Genomic DNA, 26,562 nt, shown 5'->3' on the forward strand with positions numbered 1-26,562 from the left:
CTGGTTCCTGATCCTGGCTTCGTCTGACTACCCTGCTGGTTCCTGATCCTGGCTTCGTCTGACTACCCTGCTGGTTCCTGATCCTGGCTTCGTCTGACTACCCTGCTGGTTCCTGATCCCGGCTTCGTCTGACTACCCTCCTGGTTCCTGACCTCTGGCTTCGCAAGGACTCTGCCTCGGTTTCGCCATCCGTTTGGACTTTTGCTTTACAGCTTGATTTTCAATAAAGCCTTCTTATTTTCACTTATCTGTTGTTGTACGTCTGGTTCATGGTTCCGTGACATTAGGACCAAGCCATGAATTCTGACGGTACAGGGCCATCCTCGCTACCCACGCTGGTTGCCAGATTTGATCAGCAGGATCACCTGTTGGGTCGGTTCGCCGTGGCGTTGCAAACCCTGCTTGAACGCACGGCTCATTTCGCTCCCGTTGCCGATGGGTCGGTTGTCGCTCCTGGGCCCGCTCCTACTGCCGCTCCGGTTGTTGCGCCAGAGTCTACCCCGACACCTGTTATTGCGCCTGCGGTGTTTCGGGGTATGACCGGTTCTGCCCCCCTTCCACAGCGCTTTGGGGGAGAGCCAACTCAGTGCAGAGGTTTCCTTAACCAGGTGGGCATTTATTTCGAGTTGCTGCCACATGCCTTTCCCACTGAGAGATCAAAGGTGGGCTTCTTAATTTCGCTGCTCTCGGACAAGGCCTTGGCCTGGGCCAGCCCTTTATGGGAGAACAACAATCCGGTGGTTGCCGAGTTTTCCGGTTTTGTTGCTTCTCTTCGGAGGGTATTCGATGTGCCGGCTCGTGCTGCCTCTGCTGCGAAGCTCCTTATGTCCATCAGACAGGGTTCACGATCCGTAGCTGAATACGCCATTGAGTTTCGTACCCTGGCAGCAGAGGTGGGCTGGAATAATGAGGCTCTGGTCGCTACTTTCTCTCATGGTCTCTCGGATGCCTTGAAGGATGAGGTTGCAGCTAAGGACCTACCAGTGGAGCTCGAGTCTCTTATTTCTTTCTTGATTTTGATTGACACCAGACTCAGGGAGAGACCTTCCTTTAAGGAGAGGCCTCCTAACAGATTGGCGCCTACCTTTGCTGTCCCACCCGTGCCTCCCTCTCCTCCCACGCCTCCTGGGGATGACTTGGCTGGGGGTGAACCCATGCAGCTGGGTTTTGCTCGCCTGTCCGAGGGGGAGAGGGTACTCCGAAGACGCGAGGGCCGATGCATGTACTGTGGTCTCGGTGGGCATTTTCGGTTGGCATGTCCGAACCGTCCGGGAAACGCTCGCACCTGAGATCCTGTCGGGGGCAGATCTTGGGTGGAGTCTCCTCGTCCCCGGTTTCCCGTGTTGACAAACCACTGATCACTGTTGTCCTCTCCTGGGTCGGGGGCTCAGTGACGACCCAGGCGTTGGTGGACTCTGGTGCTGGTGGTTTGTTCATTGATAGTGTGTTCGCTGCCGCCAATTCCATTCCTCTGCAGGCCCGAGGTTCTCCACTGGCTCTTGAGGCGATAGACGGCAGACCCCTTCTGCCGCCACACGTGACTCATGAGACCCTTCCAGTGGGGATAGCCATTGGTGCCGTTCACAGAGAGTCGGTCTGCTTCCAGGTTATTTCGTCTCCACACTACTCGGTGGTCTTGGGGTACCCCTGGCTCCAGAAGCATAATCCGACTTTCGATTGGAGATCGGCCGAGATCCTCTCGTGGTCACCGCAGTGTGGGGCTAGTTGCATCCATGGGCCTGTCAAGTTGCTGTGTACTTCCTCGGACTCTCTGTTGCCTCCTGAATACGAGGAGTACCGGGATGTATTCGATAAGGTGCGCGCGGTTGCCCTACCTCCGCACCGCCCATACGATTGTGCCATCGAGTTACAACCTGGTGCCGTTCCTCCTCGTGGCAAGGTCTATCCACTGTCTGTAGCGGAGAATGAGGCCATGGAGGAGTACGTGAAGGAGGCGCTTTCACGCGGACACATTCGCAAATCCTCGTCCCCGGCAGGGGCTGGATTTTTCTTTGTGAAAAAGAAGGGCGGTGAGTTGAGGCCTTGCATCGATTACAGGGGTCTCAATCGCATCACGATCAAGAACGCTTACCCGATACCCTTGATTTCCGAGCTGTTCGATCGCCTTAAAGGGGCCACGGTCTTTACCAAACTCGACCTGAGGGCGGCATATAACCTCGTAAGGATCAAGGCGGGCGATGAGTGGAAGACCGCTCATTATGAATCCTTGGTTATGCCCTTTGGGTTGTGCAATGCGCCCGCAGTCTTTCAGGAATTCATTAACGATGTTTTCCGTGACCTGTTGCAGCAGTGTGTGGTGGTCTATTTGGATGACATCTTGGTATATTCTGAATCCATGGAGACCCACATTCTGGATGTCAGACGAGTGTTGCAACGGTTACGAGAGAACAAGCTGTTCGGTAAGCTTGAGAAATGCGAATTTCACCGATCCCAGGTAACCTTCTTAGGTTACATCATTTCCGCTGAGGGGTTCTCCATGGATCCTGAGAAGGTTTCGGCTGTCTTACAGTGGCCCCAGCCCAGTGGTCTTCGCTCCCTGCAGCGCTTTTTGGGCTTCGCCAATTATTATCGGAGGTTCATCAGGGACTTTTCCATGCTAGCCAAGCCTCTCACGGATCTGACCAGGAGGGGCAGTAATTCCCAGGTCTGGCCGCTCGAGGCCATCCGAGCTTTTGAGGCTCTAAAGTCCGCCTTTGTGTCGGCTCCGATTCTGTCGCATCCCAACCCTGGGTTGCCCTTTGTCCTCGAGGTGGACGCGTCTGAGACGGGAGTAGGCGCCCTTCTGTCTCAGCGTAGAACACCAGAGGGTCCTCTGCTTCCTTGTGGGTTTTACTCCCGGAAACTGTCTTCCGCGGAGTGCAACTATCAGATTGGTGACAGGGAGTTATTGGCCATCGTGCAGGCCCTTAAAGAATGGAGGCACTTGCTCGAGGGTTCGGTGGTTCCGGTCCTCATCCTGACGGACCACAAGAATCTGACCTACCTTTCTGAGGCCAAGAGATTGACACCACGTCAGGCCAGATGGGCTCTGTTCTTGTCACGTTTTAATTACGTGGTCTCCTACCTACCCGGTTCCAAGAACATCAGGGCGGATGCCTTATCATGGCAGTACTCCTACCTGTCCAGGGATCCAGGGAGGAGTCGATTCCGACTTCGGTCATACCTCCGAATCAGATCCTGGCCGCCATTCGCACCAGCCTGACCTCTCCCCTGGGTGAGCAGATTTTGGCGGCTCAATCTGGTGCTCCCTCTGGGAGACCCAACGGCAGATGTTTTGTGCCTGAGGAGTTGCGCACTCGGTTGTTGCGAACCTACCATAACTCCAAGACTGCGGGGCATCCTGGAAAGAATCAGCTGTCCTGGGCTGTTTCACGTCTGTTCTGGTGGCCTTCCCTACGTTCCGACATCGCCGCATATGTAGCGGCATGCTCCGTTTGTGCCCAGAGTAAGTCCCCTCGGCACCTTCCGTTGGGCCTTCTGCAACCCATAGCCACCGGGGAGCGCCCATGGTCACACCTGGGGATGGATTTCATTGTGGACCTCCCTGCATCCCGAGGCCATACGGTCATTCTCATGATTGTGGATCGATTTTCCAAAATGTGCCACTGTGTTCCTCTCAAGAAGTTACCCTCTGCACAGGAGTTGGCCACGATTTTTGCCAGGGAGGTCTTCCGGTTGCACGGTTTGCCCAAGGAGATTGTGTCGGATCAGGGGAGTCAGTTTGTGTCCAGGTTCTGGCGCGCCTTTTGCTCCCAGTTGGGGATTCATCTCTCCTTCTCCTCGGCCTACCACCCTCAGTCCAATGGGTCCGCAGAACGATCCAATCAGGCCTTGGAGCAATTCCTTCGTTGCTATGTCTCCGATCACCAAGACAATTGGGTTGACCTCCTGCCTTGGGCTGAGTTTGCCAGGAACACGGCGGTGAACTCTTCCTCTGGGACGTCTCCCTTCATGGCCAATTATGGGTTCCAACCTGCCGTGTTACCGGAGGTATTCTCTCCCCAGGATATTCCGGCTGTGGAGGATCACCTTTCCGTCCTACGTGCTTCTTGGATACAGATCCAGAAGTCCCTTGAGGTCTCTGCGCAGCGCCAGAGACTCCAGGCTGATCGCAGACGAGCGCCTGCTCCTTCCTACCAGGCCGGAGACCGTGTATGGTTGTCCACCCGCAACCTCAATCTTCGAGTGCCCACTCCCAAGCTGGCGCCTCGCTTTGTTGGTCCCTTCCGAGTGCTTCGCAGGGTAAACCCGGTAGCCTATGCCCTTGCGCTTCCTCCTGGCATGCGGATCTCCAACGTGTTTCATGTCTCCCTGTTGAAGCCACTGGTGTGTAATCGTTTCACTTCCTCGGTTCCTTGGCCTCGTCCGGTCCAAGTGGGCAATCGTGAGGAGTATGAGGTGAGCAATATCCTGGACTCACGCCTGGTCCGCGGTCGGGTGCAGTTTTTGGTTCATTGGCGTGGTTATGGTCCAGAGGAGCGTTCCTGGGTTCCCTCCGCAGATGTCCATGCTCCTGCCTTGCTCCGAGCCTTCCACGCACGCTTCCCTCAGAAACCGTTCTTTACTCCGCGGAGGAGGGGCCTTTGAGGGGGAGGTACTGTCATGGTCTTACCTTCTTGCTGTTCTCCTTCGTTTGACATGTGCTGGCGGCCATCTTGGTTTCTGGGTTTCTTGTAGCCTCCCACCCTGTGGCTCCTCCTTCCCACTGGGAGGAGCTGGATGCCTAGCTCATATATATAGGAGGTCTGTGGCTTCAGTTCCTTGCTTGGTCCTCCTGTGTTCACATGCTTCTAAGACTGCTGCTGCTTCTGGTTCCTGATCCTGGCTTCGTCTGACTACCCTGCTGGTTCCTGATCCTGGCTTCGTCTGACTACCCTGCTGGTTCCTGATCCTGGCTTCGTCTGACTACCCTGCTGGTTCCTGATCCTGGCTTCGTCTGACTACCCTGCTGGTTCCTGATCCCGGCTTCGTCTGACTACCCTCCTGGTTCCTGACCTCTGGCTTCGCAAGGACTCTGCCTCGGTTTCGCCATCCGTTTGGACTTTTGCTTTACAGCTTGATTTTTAATAAAGCCTTCTTATTTTCACTTATCTGTTGTTGTACGTCTGGTTCATGGTTCCGTGACACACATATGCACTCAGCTTGCATGAAATGGCCGCTACACACCGCAAGCCTAACAGGTTGGATACTGTTGTTGTTCTATTCCGCTATTGAATAAAAAAAAAAAACACATTTGAATGAAAAACTGAAAAATTATTTTTTTTCCCTAAATACTGAAAAATAATTATTTTCCCCTTACATTGGTGCTTTTTGAAGAGCAGGTTAGAAAAGCAGTGTCTGTCTGTTTTAGATAAAGTCTTAAGACGCTATACCAAGGTAATCTTATCTGTGTGGTAATCATAAACCTTAGTCGATATTTTCTGTGTTTAGACCCATTTAAAAATAAGATTTACAGATACGTTATAATCTTATATGTAACAGAATATTAACAATGAAGTATATATATATATTGTGACAGGAAGTCAGGTAAATCTGTGGATGTAGTCACAGACAGGAGATACATTTCCACCTGGTTTAGAAAATTCACCAATTACTATAGGGTGTCGGCTGCAAAGGCAGCAGAAAAGGTAGCCAGGACGGCTTAAGGAAGTTGAAAGGCCTTCAGCTGTTCGGAATGAGGAAGTTAAGGCCTCTATAATTTGTCCAAAGGAAGTCTATTGATTGCTGCCTCCTGACGCTGTGTGAGCTGGGGAGAGGAGGACAGTCAGATGTGTGCCTCCCGACGCTGTGTGAGCATGGGAGAAGGTTTGCTGCCTCCTGACGCTGTGTGAGCTGGGGAGAGGAGGACAGTCAGATGTGTGCCTCCCGACGCTGTGTGAGCATGGGAGAAGGATTGCTGCCTCCTGACGCTGTGTGAGTAGAGGAGGGCAGTCAGAAGGAATGCCCCCTGAAGCTGTGTGAGCATGGGGAAGACCTCCTGGAGCGATGTGCGCTGAGGAGGGTAAAAAGTGTGAAGACTTCTCAAGGTGAGAAAATGAACTATTTCTATGTGAAGAGTGTGAAGAGAAAAACCAATGGATGTTTTCTATGTGAAAGGAAAGTCCAATGAACATGTGCTGTGTGAAGAGACAAGGGACATTCTCTATGTGAAGAGATAATAAATGGACTATTGATAGTAGGTTGGGGACAGACTTCTTTAGATAGGTTCCTGTGTGTGAGAAGGTAGCCGCCCACAGTGGCAAGGATTTATTTTGTGTTTTATTTTATTTTGGATGTTTTTGACGCTTGCAGTCTGGTGAAAAAAATTGCATGAATAAACCAAACTGTTGTTTGCAACCACTTCTCGGCTATCTCCTTGTGTAACGAACCCCCCCAAGGGGTCATCCACACCCGCCACCGAGCTAATCCCTTACAATATATATGAATAACATACATAGATATGTATGTAAACGTTCTATATTAAAGTTGTTTCATATTCTTGCTAAGGTAAAGTTTTACTAATAGTGATGACTCATCATTACATGCCAAGAAAGAAAGACTTCATGTTAATCCCTTGTAAGTGAGAAAGTATCATAAAACATTTCTAACCTTGCCAGACTCTAGAAAGTCTGAGATGGTAAGCTCTTTGTCAATTTAACGGCAAAGTTTATTTGTGGGTAAATAATGCTGTAATATTGCTATATGCTGAAGCTCAGAGCAACACAATACTGCCATCTCTGGTGACTGACTGCTACTAGTTGAAGTCTTAGGTTGAAAAGTAATTTCCAATATCTATATATATATATTAATAATATATTATGGTGTTACCAGATTCATTCCTTATTTAGATACATAATGGATATTAAATGGACATGTAATAGATGAGATTATGAATACATTTTATGTTGTTTTATGATGATTACTCTTAAATATGGAGAAATCATCATTTAATTTGAATATACTGGTCAACCAAGAGGTGTCACCCAATTACCTCACCAGTTAATGAATAAGATGTCCCAACCAATGGGGATAATGTCACTCCTTCTGGGTTTAACTTATGGTAATTTTAATAGTCCTTTGTTCTATACCATATAAAAAGGAAAACCCAGATGAGAGAGAGACACAGGACATTTGCACAACATACCTTACACATACAACACACACGCTACTACAGCCATGCATAGACTCATCTATACAGACTCCATTTTGCTCCATCATGTATCTGAAACTTTGAGGGACGCCAAATGAAACTCCTCCCTAATTGGTCACCATCTTGGGAAGGCAGCCATCTTAAGGACTCTGGTAACGACCATTCTAAGCTAGCAGCCATTTTAAATATGGTAAATATTCCTTGCTAATTATTTGATTATTATTCAATATTGTTTATGTACTTCCTTAAATGTTTTACATTGCATATTCAAGGGTAATGAGATTACAGTCCCAGCCGTGTTAACCATATGTAGATTTTTCTCTAAGAGCTGATTTTTGCTTTTTATACATTTTTATTAATATCAGATTTAGCGCATATTGGCGTATTAGTCTCACATTTTGCATGGCCTAATCTCTCTTCATCTGCAGTGAAGTGACTATCGGCTGTGCATTGCGCAGAAAATTGTGGTCTGATTATATAGAACATTTAAATATGGTTTCTACTACATCTGGGGAAAACTTAATCTTGCTTTATTTTTACTTTCATTATTGAGCTACACATCACATTGCATTCATTGTTTGAAGTTTGTATTTTATGTAAAGTTATCTTTTTGTGTCATCTCAAGTTTGATCATTTATTGACCGGGAGGTGCGACTGAGCGTTGTGCGTCTGACCGGGCGGTGCGACTCAGTGTTGTGCGTCTGACCGGGCTGTGCGACTCAGTGTTGTGCGTCTGACCGGGCTGTGCGACTTAGCGTTGTGCGTCTGACCGGGCTGTGCGACTGAGCGTTGTGCGTCTGACCGGGCTGTGCGACTGAGCGTTTTGCGTCTGACCGGGCTGTGCGACTCAGTGTTGTGCGTCTGACTGGGCTGTGCGACTCAGTGTTGTGCGCCTGACCGGGCTGTGCGACTCAGTGTTGTGCGCCTGACCGGGCTGTGCGACTCAGTGTTGTGCGTCTGACTGGGCTGTGCGACTCAGTGTTGTGCGCCTGACCGGGCTGTGCGACTCAGTGTTGTGCGTCTGACCGGGCTGTGCGACTCAGTGTTGTGCGTCTGACCGGGCTGTGCGACTCAGTGTTGTGCGTCTGACCGGGCTGTGCGACTCAGTGTTGTGCGTCTGACCGGGCTGTGCGACTCAGTGTTGTGCGTCTGACCGGGCTGTGCGACTCAGTGTTGTGAGTCTGACCGGGCTGTGCGACTCGGTGTTGTGCGTCTGACCGGGCTGTGCGACTCGGTGTTGTGAGTCTGACCGGGCTGTGCGACTCAGTGTTGTGCGTCTGACCGGGCTGTGCGACTCAGTGTTGTGAGTCTGACCGGGCTGTGCGACTCGGTGTTGTGCGTCTGACCGGGCTGTGCGACTCGGTGTTGTGCGTCTGACCGGGCTGTGCGACTCGGTGTTGTGCGTCTGACCGGGCTGTGCGACTCGGTGTTGTGCTTCTGACCGGGCTGTGCGACTGAGTGTTGTGCGTCTGACCGGGCTGTGCGACTGAGTGTTGTGCGTCTGACCGGGCTGTGCGACTCGGTGTTGTGCGTCTGACCGGGCTGTGCGACTCGGTGTTGTGCGTCTGACCGGGCTGTGCGACTCGGTGTTGTGCGTCTGACCGGGCTGTGCGACTCTGTATTGTGTGTCTGACCGGGCTGTGCGACTCTGTGTTGTGTGTCTGACCGGGCTGTGCGACTCAGTGTGGTGCGTCTGACCGGGCTGTGCGACTCAGTGTTGTGCGTCTGACCGGGCTGTGCGACTGAATGTTGTGCGTCTGACCGCGCTGTGCGACTTAGTGTTGTGCGTCTGACCGCGCTGTGCGACTTAGTGTTGTGCGTCTGACCGGGCTGTGCGACTTAGTGTTGTGCGTCTGACCGGGCTGTGCGACTGAATGTTGTGCGTCTGACCGCGCTGTGCGACTTAGTGTTGTGCGTCTGACCGGGCTGTGCGACTTAGTGTTGCGCGTCTGACCGGGCTGTGCGACTTAGTGTTGTGCGTCTGACCGGGCTGTGCGACTTAGTGTTGTGCGTCTGACCGGGCTGTGCGACTCAGCGTTGTGCGTCTGACCGGGCTGTGAGATTGTGAGTGTTGGGTGACTGACCGGTGTCAAGTGAGTGGAGCGGAATACCAGAGGGTGAGAAGGTAGCGTTAGGAAGCCAGGAAATAGCCACATAGGATAGACTTAAATCGCTGAATCCCCATTAGATTAGATAGTAGGTACAATGCCCGGCGGGTGTGGGGATGCGACTCGGTGTACATCTTGTGATATGTATGCGTTCCTCGGTCATGCGATAGAGGGCGAATACAAATGCGCAAAATGTGAGCACGTTGCTTCCCTGGAAGCTCAGGTCCTGAATCTAGGGAGGCAGCTGGCAACACTGAGACGAATGTCCATACCGGAGGAGAGCCAGGATTGTACCAATCAGGTGCAGACAGGGGCCTGCACAGAGGTGGGCGGAGTATCGGAGGTGCAGGCATCAGAGCAGAGCAGAGGGGTGACAGTTAGGAGGGGTAGAAGGGGACAAGGCAAGGAGGCTGATCCTGGGCTGGAGCACCCCAACAGATACGCCCCGTTGTGTGATGTTGGGGAAACCAGTCAGGGACCAGCATTGCTGGAGCAGAGCGACGCCCCTAGCTGCCAGGGGACGAACTCCTCCAGTGAGGCCGGGAGAAAGGGAAAGGAAAGACAGGTGCTGGTGGTAGGGGACTCAATTATTAGAAGGGCAGATAGTGTAATCTGTGACATAGACCGTGTGCGCCGAACAGTCTGTTGTTTGCCGGGCGCTCGGGTTCGGCACATCGCGGATCGGGTGAACAGATTATTGGGTGGGGCTGGGGAAGACCCAGCTGTCATGGTACACGTGGGTACCAATGACATAGGCAGAGGAAGACGGAGAGTCCTAAACGATTTCAGGGACTTAGGCGCTAAGTTGAGGACTAGGACCTCCAAGGTAGTATTTTCCGAAATACTACCGGTACCTCGAGCCACACCAGAGAGGCAGCGGGAGATTAGGGAAGTTAACGAGTGGCTGAGGAGCTGGTGTAGTAAGGAGGGTTTCGGGTTCCTGGAGAACTGGGCCGACTTCTCAGTCGGTCACCGGCTCTTTGGTAGGGACGGATTGCACCTAAATGGGGTGGGTGCAGCCGTACTGGGTGAGAGGATGGCCAAAAAGTTAGAGGGGCTTTTAAACTAGGGAATGGGGGGGAGGGTACAGATGTAGAATTAGCCAGTGGAAAGCAAGTTTCAGAAGGCAGAAATGGGGGCATTAGCGGTAGGGTGTTCGGAGCCCCTATACCCAGGGTGGGTACGGGGAAAAATCAAGAGAGCAGCCTAAAAACATCAAAATTACGAGGCTTATATACCAATGCCAGAAGCCTGGCCAACAAGATGGGAGAGCTGGAGCTGCTGATGTTTGAGGAGGACTTAGATTTTGTGGGGATAACTGAGACTTGGTTTGACAGCTCTCATGACTGGATGGCGACCATTCAGGGGTATTCCCTTTATCGCAGAGATAGAGAGGGTAAAAAAGGGGGAGGGGTATGTTTGTATATTAAGAACAATATACAGGTAAATATGAGGGATGATATTAATAATGGAGCTATGGACGAGGCAGAATCCCTATGGGTAGAGCTTCAAAGGAAAGGCACGGTGGGGAAGGTAATATTGGGCGTATGCTATAGGCCCCCAAACCAGAGGGAGGAGGGTGAGGTGGACCTCATGTTACAGATAGGATTGGCAGCAAGGATGGGAAATGTCATTATAATGGGGGACTTTAATTATCCTGATATAGACTGGGCAGAAGGAACCGCGCATTCAGCCAAGGCTCGGCAGTTCCTAAATGTTTTGCAGGACAATTTCATGGGTCAGATGGTGAATGCACCGACAAGAAACAATGCGGTACTTGACCTACTGATTACCAACAATACAGACATGCTCACGGATATAGAAATACGGGACAACTTAGGGAACAGTGACCATAGGTCAATTGGTTTCAGTATTAATTACAGTAATAGGAAACACAAGGGTAATATAAGGACACTGAATTTCAAAAGAGCCAATTTCCCTAAACTGCGCTCGCTGCTAGAAAATATCAATTGGGATAGAACCCTGGGAACAAAGAACACGGAGGAAAAATGGGAGTGCTTCAAGAGCATACTTAACAAGGGGGTGGACCAGTGCATTCCACAGGGAAATAAATTTAAAAGAGCAAAACTAAACCCTGGGTGGCTAAACTCCAACATAAAAATGTATATTAGAGCTAAAGAAAAGGCCTTCAAAAAATACAAGACTGAGGGGTCATTGGCAGCATTTAAGCATTACAAAGAGTGTAATAAGAAATGTAAAGATGAAATCAGGGCGGCTAAAATAGAACATGAGAGACATATAGCGGAGGAGAGTAAAAAGAACCCCAAGAAATTCTTTAAGTATATAAACAGTAAGAAAGCGAGGCCAGAACACATTGGCCCCATAAAAGATGATAAAGGAAAAATGGCCACTGAGGACAGAGAAAAGGCGGGAGTGTTAAATAATTTCTTTTCTTCGGTCTTCACAAAGGAATCGGGGGGCTACACGAACCCCGCTTGTAAGGCCGAACTAAATAATACACCTCAGGAAGTGCCGCCATGGCTAACAGAGGATAGACTTAGAGCTAAACTAGAGAAACTTAACATAAATAAATCCCCGGGACCGGATGGCTTGCACCCAAGGGTTCTAAATGAGCTCAGTCAGGTGATTGCCAGACCATTATTCTTGATCTTTAAGGATAGTTTACAGACAGGTATGGTGCCAGCTGATTGGAAAAAAGCCAACGTGGTACCAATATTTAAAAAGGGGCCGAGATATATCCCGGGTAACTATAGGCCGGTCAGCCTAACATCTGTAGTCTGCAAAATTTTGGAGGGGATGATAAGGGACCACATACAAGACTTTAGTAATGAAAACGGTATTATAAGTAGTAATCAGCATGGATTCATGAAAAATCGTTCATGCCAAACCAATCTATTAACCTTCTACGATGAAGTGAGCTGCCACTTAGATAAAGGTAAGCCTGTGGATGTGGTGTATCTGGACTTTGCAAAGGCCTTTGACACCGTTCCCCACAAACGCTTACTGTACAAACTAAGGAAGGTAGGTATGGACCATAAGGTGAGTACCTGGATAGAGAACTGGCTCCAGGGGAGAGTACAGAGGGTGGTGATTAATGGGGAGTACTCGGATTGGGCGGGTGTGGAAAGTGGGGTCCCCCAGGGTTCTGTCCTGGGACCAATCCTGTTTAATTTATTCATAAATGATCTAGAGGAGGGGATATCTAGTACAATCTCAGTATTTGCAGATGATACTAAATTAGGCATGCCAATATCTTCTATGCAGGATGTGGAAATCTTGCAAGCAGACCTGAACAAAATAACGGGGTGGGCAACTACATGGCAGATGAGATTTAATGTAGAAAAATGTAAAGTAATGCACTTGGGGGCCAGAAACCAGAAAGCAAGCTACTCACTAGGGGGGGAACCTCTGGGTGAGTCTAGGATGGAAAGGGACCTGGGGGTACTGGTAGACAACAGGCTTGGAAGTGGCATGCAATGCCAAGCCGCTGCAAGCAAAGCCAACAGAATACTGGGTTGTATAAAAAAGGGGATTCACTCCAGAAATAAAGAGATTATTCTTCCACTCTACAAGACTCTGGTCCGGCCACATCTGGAGTATGCTGTCCAGTTCTGGGCACCGGTCCTCAGGAAGGATGTGCTGGAACTGGAGAAAGTCCAGAGAAGGGCAACAAAAATAATTAGGGGAATGGAGGACATCGGCTATGAGGAAAGACTACAAGCACTGAACTTGTTCTCTCTGGAGAAGAGACGCTTGAGGGGGGATATGATATCAATGTACAAATACTGTACTGGCGACCCTAGCATAAGGAACAAACTATTTAGAGTAAGGGAATACAATAAGACACGTGGCCACTCACTAAAACTAGAGGAAAGGCGGTTTAACCTTAAAGTGCGTAAGGGGTTCTTCACTGTAAGAGCGGTAAGGATGTGGAATTCTCTTCCGCAAGCAGTCGTATCAGCGGGGAGCATTGATAGTTTCAAAAAACTATTGGATGGACACCTTAAAGACCACAACATACAGGGGTATACAATGTACGGTTAAAAGCAAACACACACACATAGGTTGAACTGGATGGACTTGTGTCTTTTTTCAGCCTCACTAACTATGTAACTATGTAACTATTGTGAATACATGTCTGGTGAATAAATATTCTTATATATTCCATACTGTAGACTGTTTTCACTAAGATTGATATATGCTTTTAAAAAGAAATTAATCAATAAAAAGAATTTGCTACATATTGATTTGTGGAAATAAGTGGAGATTCTCCTACCGCACAGATCTTTGCTTATTGACATAAATAGACACTGTTATATTCAGAGCAGTATAAATATTCTGACACATATAACTGGATATACTGGAAGTATTACATACAAAGGCCTCTGGTAAAATAAAATGCATGATATGCACTCAATTAAGTGAGTATAACATGTCCAATATATGATTAATCAATAGTCAAACTATATTTAATACATGATAAAATGATTAAAATATGGTGGTACCCCAGGAACCCATCCATATTACCCCACATAGGAAATTAAGAGTAACCAGTAAGGTAATGGGCAACCTCCACTGTTAAAAGCCATCACAAACAAATGGATGGGAAATGAAGCTTACTACAATAAAATCAAATATAAAACAGATCAAGTATATAAAATTGAAATTAAAATACGGAGATGAAGGCGAGTGTTGGATTTTAATTAGGAACTCAGAAAATTAGGAATAGAAATTAAATGGAGTTACCGAAGAAACATGAAAAGCTGGATAGAGGTGGAATATATCTCATATTCATACATCAACTGTTGTTAATACTGTAAATGAGTTTATATCCCATTCTACATTGTGTCCTAAAGGGCGGGAGCATCTGAGTTCGTAAATCCAGAAGGTCTCCCTCCTGGATATCGATCTCTTCATATTGCTGCCACGCCAATGGGGAGTGTATTTTTCTATCACTATCACTTCCAAATTGGTGTGATTTTTGTGGTGATAGGATGAAAAATGCTGAGATAGACTATGTCCTGTGAAGCCCTTGCAAATTTTTGCTAGGTGTTCACCTATTCTAATATTCACCGTCCTGGTAGTTCTACAGACATATTGTTGCTTACAACTACAGGTCAGAAGGTAAATCACACCTTTGGTGTGGCAGGTGATAAAGTCCTTAATTGGATATTCCACACCCATAACAGTGGATTTGAAAGTCTTGGTTTTCACTGTTTTGGAATTACGACAAAGATTGCAATTCCTACATAGGACATAGCCCTTTAGATTGGGGAATAACACTGGCATGGGTGGTTTGTCTATGGGAGTACGGGCTATAATCTCCTTGAGACTTCTAGCCTTCCTATAGATCATTTTCAGCCTATCGGGAAGAAATGGCCCCAACACCCTATCCTGTTGCAGTATTCCCCAATGTTTCCGGAAAACATAATTCATCCACCTGTAATGGCTGGAGAATTGGGTAAGGAAAGCGAAATCAACATTTTTCTTCACTTTCTGTTGCAAGTCATTGTTACGGGGGATGATAAGATCTTCTTGTTTATGTTGCTCTATTTCTTGTATGTCACTCTCCAATGAGGTGGGGTCATATCCTTTTTCAACAAAAAGTTTTTTTAAAACTTGCACTTTTGTTTGATACTCTACAACTTCAGAGCAATTTCTTCTGATCCTCCTGAACTGACCTTTAGGTATGGACCGTAACCATGAAGGATGATGGCAACTATCGATAGAGATGAAACCATTCCTATCTGTTGGTTTCTGGTATGAACTATGGACAAATCGCCTTCAGAGGTGCCCAGTAAGGATTCAATCGGACAATGCTACTGCCATGGCGTATGTTAATCCCCAAGGGGGCACAAGAAGTGTCCTGACGGCTCGGAAGGAAGCCTGCATTCTAAGGTTCTGCTGGCCTCTCATCTCAACAGCAAGGTACAGAGATTTGTGGCAAGGTCTCGGGATCCTCTGGCTGATGCCACAGACACACTGGTTGCTTTTTGGGGCCAGTATCATCTGATATACGCCTTTCTCCTGCTAAAACTTCTGCCGAGTCTCCAGCCGCGGATAGAGGCAGAAGGGATCTGGTCATCCTAGTGGCTCTAGACTGGCCTCGCCGGTCTAGATACGCTGATCTGGTACGGCTGGTCGCCGATGCCCCTTGGAGACTTCTTCTCAGAGAAGATCTATTGGCCCAAGGGGCAATCTTCCATCCTGCTTTACAGTCGCTGGCTTTAATGGCTTGACTGTTGAAAGCCAGGTGCTGAAGGCTAGTGGGTTGTCTGAATCAGTGATTCCCATGCTGTAAAGGCTAGAAAATCTATCTCTAGGAAGATTTACTATTGAGCTTTGAAGACGTACATTGTGTTGTGTGAGTCTCTTGGGGTTCATCCCCGTTCCCTTTCGGTGGCTCGGATTTTGGCATACCTCCAACGAGGTGTTGAGCAATGCCTGGCTTTGGGTACTGTCAAGGGCCAAGTTTCGGCCTTGGCGATCTTCTTTTATTATCCTTTGGCTATGCATTCTTTGGTTCGCACCTGCATTCAAGAGGCTCGCCACTTGGCTCCCCCAGTACAGTGTCCGTTGCCTCCGTGGAATCTCAATTTGGTGCCGTCAGTTCTCCAGTCACCACCTTTGGAAAAAATTTGCAAGCTTCCTCTGCTTACATTGTCCCAGGGGGTAGCCTTCTTGGTGGCTATTACTTCTACACGCAGGGTATCGAAGCTGGCGGCGTTGTCTTCTCGTTTATCTTGCCTGGTGGCTCACAGAGATAAAGCGTTGCTTCACCCTTGTCAGTCGTTCCTTCCTAAGGTTGTGTTTGGTCTCCACCTGAATGAAGACATTGTGTTGCCTTCCATGTGTCCTAAGCCTAACCATACTAAGGAGATTGCCTTGCACTCTCTGGATGTGGGTCGGGCAATCAGGGTGTACCTTGTGGCAACCGAGTAGTTTAGGAAATAAACCTTACTATTTGTCCTTAAGGATGGACTTCGCAAAGGGTTTGTCGCATCTGTCGTGACCATTTCCAGATGGACAAGACAGACGGTGGTGCAGGCCTATTCCATCAAGGGTCAGGTTCCTCCGTTCCCTGTTTTGGCACTTTCTACATGGGTGCTTAGTGCCTCTTGGGCCTTCCACCATCAGGCGTCAGTGATACAGGTTTGCAAAGCGGCCACTTGGTCGTCTGTGCACACTTTCACAAAATGTTATAAAGTGGATGTACTAGCATCTGCAGATGCTGCCTTTGGCCGCAAGGTTTTGCAGGCCGCCATTTGGGAGGTCCTGGTCCTCTTTGAGGGTATATTGTTGATATCTAGTTGTTCCTGGTTGAGCTCCATGTTACCTGGTTGGCTAGGTTTAGCCTTTTGGGAATTTTTTCTGCTGTGTTTTTCCCACCCCTCATGTTTAACACTGCTTTTGGACGTCCCAATGGTTAAGAAGATTCTGGAGCTGTGTTCGTCAATGAACAAAAGAGAAAATTGGATTTTTGTCTTACCGTAAAATCCTTTTCTCTGATATTCATTGACGGACACAGCACCATGCCTCTATTGAGTTGGGTTACTTTTCTTCTGACACTGCTTGCAACAAAACTGAATGCCTATAGAAGAGTGTAAGAGTATATCCCCTGGGACTGCAGAGTAAAGCTTATTCCTGCCTAGTGTCCTACACCTGTAGGGGGCAGCATAACCCAATGGTTAAGAAGATTCTGAAGCTGTGTCCGTCAATAAACATCAGAGAAAAAGATTTTGCTGTAAGACAAAAATCCAATTTTTTAGTTTATATTATAAAATTGTGCAAATAAGTAATTTTTGTTCAAAAATTTGGGCCAAAGTTTATACTGCAACATATCTTTGGTAAAATAACCCAAATTAGTGGTTATTATTTTGTTTGTGTAAAAGTTGTAGAGTCTACAAGCTATGGTGCCAATCATTAAACATTGATCACACCTGATCACACCTGAAGTACTGATGGGATGTCATAGCAACCAGTGCTGGGCCTTAGTTTCCATCCTCCACCATCATCTGCCGGAGTTGTTCCGTCCCCATAGTTATCGGCTTCTGCCTGGACCCTTGTGTGTTGTGCAGGATTCACGGTGGGGACAGCGAAGTCGGGCGCAGGCGCACTAGGTAGAGACGCCGGAGGTGCAGCGGATCGCTCATCTTGAGGGGAGCTTCACTTTCCAGGGAACACTGAGTGGGACAGTGCAGGATCTGCCAGAGGTGCAGCGGATCGCTCGTCCTGAGGGGAGCTTCACTTCCAGGGGACACTGAGTGGGTACAGTGCGGGATCTGAAGAGGCCATACAGCAGGAGAGGAACCTACATATGCCCAGTACTTGCTGTACCATATGAGTGCATTTCATATTGATTAATTTTCCTTTAATAAAAACTATAATACACTAGGTTGGATGTGCGCCTGGTTTTGTTTATCTTTTGCACTGATGGCCTGTCTCATTTCAATGTCAGGACTGTACAAATACCCTCCAAATGACCCCTTTTTGGAAAGTAGACAGTCCAAGGTATTTAGTAGGAGGCATGGTAAGTTTTTTGAAGTTGTAATATTTTTTTTTTACACAAAATTGTCATGTTAACAAGTAATTTTGCACACATAGCATATGGATACTTGCACCCCAAAATACATTCTGCAACTCCTCCTGAGTTTGGCGATACCACATGTGTGAGACCTTTTAACAGCCTGGCCATATAGAGGCCCAACATGCAGGGAGCACGTCAGGCATTCTAGGGACATAAATTACATATCTAATTTCCTGGCTATCTTTTGAAGGCCCTGGAGCACCAGGACAATGGAAACACCCACAAAATGACGCAATTTTAGAAAGAAAACACCCAAATATAAATTCTATGAAGTATTTTGAGTCGTTTGAACATGTCATTTTTTCAACAAATTTTTGGACAATTTAGAAAGAAAATAAAAACGTTTTTATTTTTTACACAAAGTTGAAAATTTATAATATATTTTTAACACATAGCACGTACATAGCAAAAATTACACCCCAAACTGCATACTGCTACTCCTCCAGAGTATGGCGATACCACATGTGTGAGACTTTCACACAGCCTGGCGACATACAGAGGCCCAACATCCAAGTAGCACCTCCAAGCGTTCTAGGAGCATAAATTACACATCTAAATTCCTGACTACCTATCACGCTTTTGAAGGCCCTGGAGCACCGGGACAATCGAAATTCCGACAAAATGACCCCATTTTCTAAAGCAAACACCCCAGTATATATTCTTTGATGCATAGGCTGCAGGTAGGTACTCTGATGAGCTGGAGACAGGTACTCGGGTACTCTGATGGGCTGCAGATAGGTACTGGGGTACTCTCATTGGCTGGGGACAGGTACTAAGGTACTCTGATGGGCTGGAGACAGGTACTCAGGTATTCTCATAGCTGGAGACAGGTACTTGGGTATTCTGATGGGCTACAGATAGATACTCAGGTAATCTGATGGTTCTGGAGACAGGTACTCTGATGGGCTGCGGATAGGTACTCAGTTACTCTGATGGGCTGGAGATAGGTACTCGGGTACTCTGATGGGCTGGAGACAGGTACTCTGATAGGCTGGAGAGAGGTACTCTGATGGACTGCATATAAGTACTCAGGTACTCTGATGAGTCTACAGACAGGTACTCTGATGGGCTCACAGACAGGTACTCTTTATTACTGGGGCAATCTGGGGACTGTGCTTGATACTGTAATCAATAACTCATTGTTACCGTAATCTCCTTCTCACACTGGACCAGTGTGTGAGGAGGAGAATCCAGTAACAGCAAGTTCCTGCGATTTGTTGACATTTGTGACTGGCTTTGATTGGACAAAGCTGGTCACGTGGTAAAGAGCCAATTTCATTGGCTCTTTACCCTGATTGTGGATGGGCTGTGTCCGAGGAACAGCCTCATCCCTGATCGCCGTGCTGCTCTCCCCAGCGGGCGCATATGAGCAGCATTCATGAGGAGATTACACGTGACTACCTGTGATTGGACACAGTCTGTCACATGGTAAAGAGCCATTTTCATTGGCTCTTTACCCTGATCTGGGATGGGGTGTGTCCAAGGGACATGCATCATCCCCGACTGCTGCGCTGCGCGCCCCCGGGAGCAAGCAGTAAGACCGGGAGGATGTCATATGACGCCCACCCCAAGGGATGAGAGGTTAATTTGGTTAGCTGGATAAAACTGTCTCTTTCTAGATTAAGAACCTGGAACCTGTTTATTTCCTCTAATGAATTTTCTGTGTTTATACTTTGTAAAACTTTATTAAACTTGTTGCTGGTAAGCTGATAAAGCTCATATGAGGTAGAAAGTTGTTTAATGGCGCCCTAGTTGCAGTAGCTCATGTTCAACAGACAGTGTGTTAGATTAACAAATTTTTCCCATAATAACTTCAGGCTAGTTGTCAGTTCAGCTCTTAAAGCTTCATAATTCCCCAACATTTTCCAAGTTGGTTTGACTGAGCATTTGGGTCAGGGTCTTGTACATCTGTGTGTGAGACGGAGCCTTTGTAACTCATGTTGACACAGGCAGACAATGACTGAGTGATAAGCAAGCAGGATCTGTGTCTGAACGGCCTGGACTCTTGTCTTACACATGTTGCACTCTTGTACTTCCTTGAACTGAGGGCAGTAAACCTTGTCTGTATCAGTACTGTCACCCAGAAATCTTGCAATTAGGCTGTAAAACTCAGTTTTTCTACAGTTCTGACTCAACTACAAGACCATAAACTTTAACTCCAGCGATATACTGTATAGGACTTAGGCTCCGTTCACATGTTAGCGTATGGATCGCGGGCAGAACCGCCGCGGTTCCGCCCGCGATCCGGAGATTATTGCAAATCGCGGGACGCCTGTGCGTTGCCCGTTGATTTGCAATAGCCCCCCAAACGCTGAGCGATGTGGTCGCGATTTCCGCCTGCCGAATCGCGGTAACATTGCGCAAAAAAAATTGCGGGACGCAATACACTCCAAAGAAGCTCTTGTACTTTTTTGGGTGTAATGCGTCCCACGATTTTTTTTGTGCGATGTTACCGCGATTCGGCAGGCGGAAATCGCGGCAACATCGCTCAGCGTTTGGGGGGCTATTGCAAATCAACGGGCAACGCACAGGCGTCCCGCGATTTCCAATAATCTCCGGATCGCGGGCGGAACCGCGGCGGTTCTGCCCGCGATCCATACGCTAACATGTGAACGGAGCCTTATACGACCTGGTGTTTTATTTATCCCTTGCATAGATTCAGATAGTTTAACTTGATGAATAATCTTACATATTGAGGAAGCCAGACGAGGAAAGCCTTTTGAATGTTCCGTTTAATGGAGGATAATCTTAGGTAAAAAAACATTACTGTTGTAAGCCACATGGAAAGATGTCTGCACCATGACAGAAAACTGGAGAATTATTCCGGAGGTAAGGAAGGGGAGGGGATATACACAAGTACAGTGAGAGAAAGAGCTCAGCTTAGACAGGAGAAAGCACCTTAAAGACACAGAGCAATGAAAATTCAAGCTATGGACACATTGAAATAATAATAAATCAAATATTGTAACACAACAGGAATACCCTCAAGACGTTTCTAAGTGAGGCCTAGTCTTTACTGCTCCTTTCCACTATCACAGGAGTGAGCTTTTTCTCTGATATAACCCCCTCAGACTCCCTGGATGCATTAGCTCTGAGTTCAGCTTCTGAGAGCTCCCTCCTGTCATGGTGGAGGTGGGCAGTAATGATTAGGCCTCACTTAGCAATAAGCTTCAGGAGGTAAGTAAATGGTCTACACCTGAAATGCAAGGGCATTATTCAACTTTAGTCAGAGCGGCACAGTTTGTTTTCATCTACAGACACCCTTTATCTGCATAGGCAGCTTTTCGGTAAAAGTGAACTAACCCTTTAAGAATGAACGGAACACACCTGGGTCATATAGCCTATGGCCATATTTGGTTAGTGATGTCACCACCACTCTGCCCCTTTACTTTCATGCCAGGGATTCTCTACCATGTAAGTGAAAGGGGCTTTTGATATCACTGGCTGTTAAGTACTCAGCGGTGCCTGCACCTGCCGATGTCCTTAAAGCGGAGTTCCACACTGGAATTTTTATTTTTTTTTAATTACCCCCGGGACAGTCAGGGCTAGTGCATTCCACAATGGCTAGCCTCTGATCTGTCCCGGGTTGCACTTACCTGTTAGGACAAATACTTACCTTGAAAAAGTCTTGTCCAGCACTGCCATCTCAGATGTGGGCAGCTTGAAGCCAGCGCGATCCTCTTCTGCGTCCTCTTCCGCCTTCTTCGGTCCCACAATGCCCTGCACCGGCCCCGCCGTCACTTCCGGGCGCGCGCGTCATCCCTCCACAGCTTCTGGGCATGCCCAGAAGCTGTTTAGAAGGGGATGACGCGTGCGCCCCGGAACTGACGTCGGGGCCGGTGCAGGCGCAATGATTCCTGGGAGAGATGACGTTCAGCTCCCAGGAATCATTGCAGAGCCAGGAAGTGACGACGGGCCGCGGCCGAGGAAGGAGGAAGAAGGAAGTAAGGTAAGTATATTTTCTTCGCTACGAGGTAAGTAAAAAAAAAAAAAAATGCGATTAGCCATTTGTTTTTCAGGTGACCCGGAGCGAGAAGATGGAGGTAAGTATAAAATGAGGGTGGAACTCCACTTTAATAACCTTTGTCAGCAGGAAGCTGTCAAAAAGCAGCATTAATACCTAATATACTGTACGTGATGTTCAAAAGAGTAAATGTCTAGGTGTTTGTCTGGTATGCCCAAACACCCAGTTTGCAGGTTTGCAGTTTAGTTTATTTAATTATTTAAATTTCCTAGAAGAAGAGTATCAGTGTTTGATATTATCTTTCTTTCACCTAAAAGACAAGATGTACTGTAATATGGAGCATATAATTTGCTGATGAAGTGAACATAATGTAGCCCTATTACTGATCTCAGTGAACATTTACCTTGTAAACGTTTTGCTAAGAGAATGATCTCTGGTCCTCTAGTAAATTAGCTCCACTGAAAGTGCAATTTGTGTTATGCTGTATGACCTGCTGAGTTAAAAAGCTTTTTGGTTAATTGCTTTCTTTTTTTTTTTATTATCAGCACCATAACAACTGATACTACGAGGGCTTCTGATAAAGAGGGTGATCGTGGAAAAGAATGTCTTAAAAGGAGTGCTGATCTGTCTCGGTCTACAACTGTGCCAAAAATATATGGAGGAGCTAGAAAAAAAGACATTGCAGAAAAATTTGGAGGGTCAGTGCATGAGATATTTGTAAAAGAAATGGAATGTTCTTTGGAAGGCAGGTCTTGTCAGGTCTTGCTCAAAATAGGGAGAAGAGATGAGTAAACACGTATTGATAGCAATAAGCCGTTTTGCAAGTGATCATGCACAAATACCATTTTACAAGTTCCTTAATAGCGATTCGCTTTCAGTTTTCCTGCTGAGCTGTTCTGTTTCTACAACAAAGTTTTGAAGCTGAACTCCAGGTAAATGTTAACCTTTGTATTGCAAGGGTTCATTTTTTTTTTGCCTAGGGTACAATTTTTAAAGCAGTTTTACCTTTCTTATCTTTGAATGCGGCAGGCTTCCTCTTTTTTGTGCAACATGTCTTCTGAAGTCACTTCTCTTTGGCACTCTGTCAGTTGCACTCTAATGTCATCCCATACAATGCACAACCGCTGATTGTGCATTGTAAGTGAGGACACCAAAGGCCTACCCACATCCCAGAGCATCTAAAGGAAAAACGCTCCAGCTGCTTGGGTAACAAAAGATAAAGTAAGAAAAACTGCATTTTAGGGGTACTCTGAATAAAGTTAGCATTTAACCTTTGCATTCTAGAGGGAGCCCCTCCCCCCCTTAAAGTGTATTTTTTAAATTTACCCCAGAGTTCCGCTTTAAAGGAACTCTATCATATCCTTTAAATTGGTGCAAGAATTAATAACACTTCCTAATATTTACTATTCAGAAAATATTGTGGTCTTTTGGGAATTTTGATTCTATATGCAGACCATAAAGACGAATTCAAGCAATATTAAACCAAGCAAACATTTATTATATTACCACTTCAGATGTAGTGGCTGCATTAGTTTTCTTTTTGCAGATTTTCCTTCTTTAAATTTCACCTAGTGATCCTTCCAGTAAGTCTGTTGTTTTTTCAACAGAGCCAGCTATCCTGAAGATGTGGAGATTGGATTGATTAAAACAAACCATTTAACATTGACAGGGCCACTTACAATGATCAGCATGTGTTTATTGGTTGCAAAAACTTTATTCCAAAAGGGGAAAAACTGTTGTTGTACCCATTTAGAAAGTATTAGCAGGAGTTCAGCTTCAGTTTGTTAGTGTACTTAAATCCGCTAGTACTAACACTACCCTCCCCCTAGACCAGCCTTTCTCAGCCTTTTCAACACAGAGAAACCCTTGAAATAATTTTTTTGGTCTCAGGGAACCCCTGCTAAAAATTAAAAATCTACAACTTATGACACATTATGTCACAGCCAGTGGGAAGAATGCTGCTTACCCTTGTCATCATTGGGAAGAATTACCCCCTTACAGATAGCTTAAAGGAACAATGGTTTTATTGGAAACTTATCTGAGAGGCAGAAATTGCCCATTGCTCAAGGAACCCCTAGCAACCTCAGGAGGAACCCTGGCTGAGAACCCCTGCCATAGACTAACCCCTGCCATAGACACAAATGTGTCTCTGTGTTCCATCATCCAGAGTATAGGCACTTTAATACAGGCCATATTAGCTGTGAGGGAAAAAAGCCTAAAGAAAGAAAATGAATGCAGCCACCATATCTAATGAATGGTAAACTGCAACATATATATATATATTTTTGGTGTTGGGTTTAATATTGCTTTATTTTTACCTCTAAAAGAGACTCGTGTACTACAGGTGGACCTCCCCCTATACAGTTCAGACATACTGTATGCACAGTGCACCACTGTGATAGGGGTGTTTTCATAGGATTAAAGTAGTTTTAGGCCGGCCATACATGGGTCGATTGTTGAAAGAATTTTCGTTTGAAAATCTTATCGAAGAATTTTTGTTCGAATTTTGCACCATCAGGGTCCATGTACACTGCAACTTATAAACGGCCGTTTAGGAGCTGTTGGGTGTTTTTTTCAGAAGCCCCTGAACCCACCTCTATGTTATCTTATCTGTCCATGTACACAGGGTCGTTTACAGTCATTTGCAGGCAGTTGAGTTCAGGGACGTTTTTTGGAAAGCAATTATTTGTGTTCGAACGTGTGTTTCCCGCGCTTGCTTCAAACGCAAAAACACGACGAACGCGACCGAACGCGATGACCCGCGTCTAGCACTCGCATTTTTCCATTTTAAAGGGGAATGATTTTTTTGACCTCTAGGAATGGTTTTAAACGCAAACGCCCGCAAACGCCCCGATAAACGCCCGCTAAACGCGGGTGCAAACGCGGGTGCAAACGCGACACAACAGACGTTTTAAACGTCCTAAAAATTTTAGCATTTTTTTTAGCGTCCCATGTACATGCAGCCTTAGTGGGCTGCAACAATGCCCAATTTTCATGCAGTCATCAAATTTGAGTGATCAGGCAAGTTGGAATTTTTTAGAAAAACTAATGATTTCCTAATCAATGATGGGAGAATCGTGCCAGAAATATAATTGAAAAAGAAATGTACATGAGTGCAAGGAAAGAAAAAAAAATTCTGGAAAGATAAGAAGATTCCTGGCCAAAAAAAAAATTTCTGTAGCAACATGAGGTGAAATTTAAGGCTCGGTTGGTTGAATTTCAAAATCAATGGTGGCATCATCAGATCACAGAACGCATAGAATTTCTGATTTTCTAAAGAATTTTTGTTCAGAATTCAACCCATGTTTGGCCTGCATCACTTGTGCACCACTTGATTTACATAATCATTTTCAAATTTTGTTAAAACTGTGTTAGGGTGGCTTTACACACTGCAGTCTGATTGTCTAATCTCTGTACAATCACATTTAAATTTTACAAACCTGTGTAATATGAGGACAAACCTATAACTATGTGAGCCTGAATGCAGCCAAAACCAGTGTTTGTTTTTGGTTTTAGTAGAAGAAATGTTTATCGATTCTCACTTTTTATATGGGAATATAATATAACGTGTTATTTAAATTGTCTTTCAGGGTTGCATCCTCAGGCATTCGAGTTAAAAGGTCAACAAGCTGTGGTGCCAGTGCTGTTAAAAATATGCTTCTGGAGTGGTGTCGAGCAAAGACTCGAGGTCGCGAGGTTTGAATTGGAGAACATATTTTTATTTTTATAGCATTGCGATCCACCTAAATATAAAATGTTTTATAAAAGTAGTTGCATTGAACATTTTTTGAGTACTTTATATACTGCCATAAGCCCAACTGCTATTTCTCTCAGAGTACAGAGTACTACATGCTGGTAAAATGTGATATTACAGCTTTTTTAGAAAGGCTTTATGTCACTATTTAAAAGGATACTAATCTCATGCATATAAATGTATACAATTAATACAGTTTTATATAATCTCATACTTTCTTCAAACCGTTTATCCTTCATATCTTCCACATAAATAAAATGTAAATGGGCCAGACTTATAGCAAGGTCACTACTGCAATTATTTTCATTTTTAGATTAAATAGATTAGTTTAAATACCTGACGTCTCACTTTATACTTAGTGCCCCAATACAATGTATGCCTGAACTTAAACATGATCTGTAGGTTCATGGGTGTTGCCAAGGAAGTATTTACTTGGGTGAACAGGAGGAACAGAGATGTAGTTCACCTATATAGCACTGCCCCCTTGAGGACTGCTGGATAAACACAATTTCGGGTCCCCCTTTGTTACAGTTAGCAACTCTGGTATTCACAATTTAACACACTTTACTTATTGGCTCAGTCAATGATCAGTCCAGGGATTTGTAGTTGTTTTTGGTGTTTTATATTAAATAGGGATGGGAGAAGGGAATAGTGAGATACTCCAGATTAACTATTCACAAAATATGAGGACTCTTGTCTGATGATGCAGCCAGGCTGCTGATTTCACCCTGGCAGTAGGTAAATTCGGTTTAAGTCTCTATTCAGAAATTTTGATGAACTAATTCTCTTCAGGCTTCTCTTCTAGTATCCCCTTTCACTTGACACACTGACACCCATCCTCGGACTATCCTACTCCGGGGTGGCCCCCCTCAGGTCAGGCCCCTTGACACAATCCCCTGTACTCACGATACTGTTTTCCGAGGGTCTCCAGTGTCTCTCCCCCTCTAGTCAGTTCTCCTGGACCTCTGGGTTTAGTTCCATTCCTTTGATCCCTATGCCGACCGCCTGCCACCACGT

At 46.3% G+C, this 26,562-nt stretch overlaps 1 protein-coding gene across 2 annotated transcripts in view; it reads left to right on the top strand.

The window, feature by feature from the left end:
* The window catches only part of SMTNL1 (smoothelin like 1), a 177,800-nt gene that overhangs the window by 19,916 nt on the left and 131,322 nt on the right, over window positions 1-26,562 (top strand). For both annotated transcript variants that reach the window (XM_082269150.1, XM_082269151.1), the window contains exons 2-3: window positions 22,337-22,489; window positions 25,382-25,487. In XM_082269150.1, the coding sequence (XP_082125276.1) occupies window positions 22,337-22,489; window positions 25,382-25,487 (259 nt within the window). The remainder of the gene's footprint in view (window positions 1-22,336; window positions 22,490-25,381; window positions 25,488-26,562) is intronic.

The sequence above is a fragment of the Pelophylax lessonae genome (genome assembly GCF_965119305.1).
Source record: "Pelophylax lessonae genome assembly, chromosome: 9".
In the NCBI taxonomy this organism is placed as follows: Eukaryota; Metazoa; Chordata; class Amphibia; order Anura; family Ranidae; genus Pelophylax; species Pelophylax lessonae.